The sequence below is a fragment of the Electrona antarctica genome (genome assembly GCF_951216825.1).
Source record: "Electrona antarctica genome assembly, chromosome: 2".
Classification (NCBI taxonomy): Eukaryota; Metazoa; Chordata; class Actinopteri; order Myctophiformes; family Myctophidae; genus Electrona; species Electrona antarctica.
In genome coordinates this window covers 18,263,489-18,265,988 of record NC_136807.1, presented here as the reverse complement: position 1 = coordinate 18,265,988, position 2,500 = coordinate 18,263,489, and the positions used below count along the sequence as shown (strand labels likewise).

Below are 2,500 nucleotides of genomic sequence, written 5' to 3'. Positions count from 1 at the left end.
AAAAAAGCAAAAATGTGTCGATTCTTACCGTTGATGTAATTGACGTAATTTGTAGTTTTTGAGGGGTGCTAGCCCCATCCTATGCACAGCTTTGTGTGTCTGTACGTATGAGCACGGAATGTGCTGAACTGATTGGCTGATCACAGAATGTGATGTATGAAGATGTATGACGATAATCACACAAGTGTGATTTTTCGTTGATTCAGACACTACGCTTACGACACTACCATAAAGCAGCGTTCCCCGTCGCTACGCAACACTTGGTAGCTGTGTGTTGCCCTCACGATGTCCACTCAATGTTATGGGCGCAGCGATCTTTAGAGGCGTGTTTCTCAGAATTGAGCCACGGATTGCGTTGATTGATCAAATCGTGGATATTTATGGCTGAATACTAAATTGCCCCTACCTTGCGTTTTCAATAATGCTTCTAAAGAGAGATAAAGGTCAGTTTAGCCGATTAGCGATAGCTGATTTTGCCGTAAAGTAAAAGCGCTGTAATAGCGGTGGCAAGTGTCCAAGAGCGCCGGAGGTTTTTGGTGGCAATCAAAGACTGGCAATTTTCAGTAATTTCATGAAGAAAGAAAAATCTAATAAATTCCATAAATTAGAAAACAAATGTTTAAAGTGAAAATAGCAGATCAGAGTTTGGGTGCCGGGGAGACATAACATTTCTCTTTTGGGTCACAGGCTAAAACGTTGGTCTAAATTGGTCTAAATTATACTGTCGCTAAGCATTGCCTTCCATAAGAATGTGTGGACAGTCATACACAGACTGCAAGGCCTCTAATTTGAGGGTGGTAACGTTAATGTTTATCTGCAACTCAAGTGATGGGTTGGCTTGGGCTGATGGATTTAAATTCGACACATGGTAGCGGTATTGGTACAGCCGGCGCCAACAATGGGCTACAAAAGTGGTCCCAAGGAAATGACAAGCCATCATAAGCTTTTATTGGCTCTATATTGTGTTTGACATCAGCATTTTATTTTCGGTTTGTTTTGTGCGCCTACCCAGTCTATGTGGTCCTCCGAATAAAGGGGATGTGATATTTGTTTGCCAGTTAGATAAGGCTGTCATTAGTCAAACTTGTCAGTGGAATAGTGCTGAAACACCCACATAGAGTACATCCACGGTGACAGTTTCAACTCACACTGTCAGCACTGAGAGTTCATTATCACCTGCATGGAGCTAGGAGGAAACACTGCGCTGGGTAAGATGACGTCTGGGTGTGCCAATTTACCAACCTCAACTACTGTACAGGCCAGACAGAGATTCTTAGGCACAGACACAGACACAGACAGACAGACAGACAGACAGACAGACAGACAGACAGACAGACAGACAGACAGACAGACAGACAGACAGACAGACAGACAGACAGACAGACAGACAGACAGACAGACAGACAGACAGACAGACAGGCTCCATTTCCACCAACATAACTTTGGTTCTAGAACTGGTTCCGTTCTTTATTTTTTTAGGATGGTTTATATCACATCGGCATCTTCCAACCTGAACAGTTCCAGTTCCGAACCAATGACGGGACCTGAACCAATTAATTTGGTTCAAAATAAGGCAGGAAAAAAGAATGGAACCAGTTCAACCCTGGTGGAAAAGGGGCCAGAGTGAGACAGGCCAGCCTTACCCTCTGGTTGTGTATAATGTGTGTGTTTGGACAGCTGTGGCTGTGGGTACAAAGCTGGTCAAGTGGACACCAGTTACACAACCATATGCTGGTGACACACGCGATGCACCTGGAGAGGAGGAGATAAGAGGCTTGTTGTAATGCATTACAGAATATATATAATGTAATGTTTGGTATGTATTTGCATGCATGTGTGTGAGCATTACGGTGAGGTGCTGTTAAGTCTTCCTATAGCTCCACAGTCGTAGAAAGTCATGTTGATGTGAGAGATGGTCACGTGACCAAACATCAGTGACACGGGCAGGGTCATGTGATCTGGAACAAGGAAGTAAACAGTTGAATGTAGTTATGAATTAAGACCCCAGAAAGGCTGGCCAACGTTGAAGCCGCGAGATGTAGTGGTCAGAGGCTGGAACTGCAGACGGGCCCCTGCATTTAGCACGAGGAAACCCCGCACCGCTGGGGTTTAACATGGAGTGCTCGTTTGCACTTCCACATTTGACCACCAACATTTGGTGGTGAAATGCGGAAGTATAGCGTTCTTCCGGGTGCTTCAAAACACCACTGAGCAACTTCCATTGAAATGAATAGCAGGGGGCGGGGCTGTCCGCACTCTATCCTTTATAACTCTATGATTAAGACTGTTGGTTTGATATACACCAAGCTGAACGGCATCCCTTTCTCTTATTTTCATTATCCTGTATAACTCTATGATTAAGACTGTTGGTTTGATATACACCAAGCTGAACGGCATCCCTTTCTCTTATTTTCATTTTGAAAATCAGTTTTCACAATTCTTTGTTTATTCAAACACATTTTTTCTTTTTTTTAATCAAACCATTCAAGACATATCACAA

At 43.5% G+C, this 2,500-nt stretch overlaps 1 protein-coding gene across 1 annotated transcript in view; it reads right to left on the bottom strand.

The window, feature by feature from the left end:
- Positions 1 to 2,500, bottom strand: part of plxnb3 (plexin B3) — a 103,262-nt gene that overhangs the window by 23,843 nt on the left and 76,919 nt on the right. Inside the window, exons 9-10 of the mRNA XM_079521252.1 lie at positions 1,850 to 1,958; positions 1,644 to 1,752 (exon numbers count right to left, since the gene is read on the bottom strand). Of these exons, the coding sequence (XP_079377378.1) occupies positions 1,644 to 1,752; positions 1,850 to 1,958 (218 nt within the window). The remainder of the gene's footprint in view (positions 1 to 1,643; positions 1,753 to 1,849; positions 1,959 to 2,500) is intronic.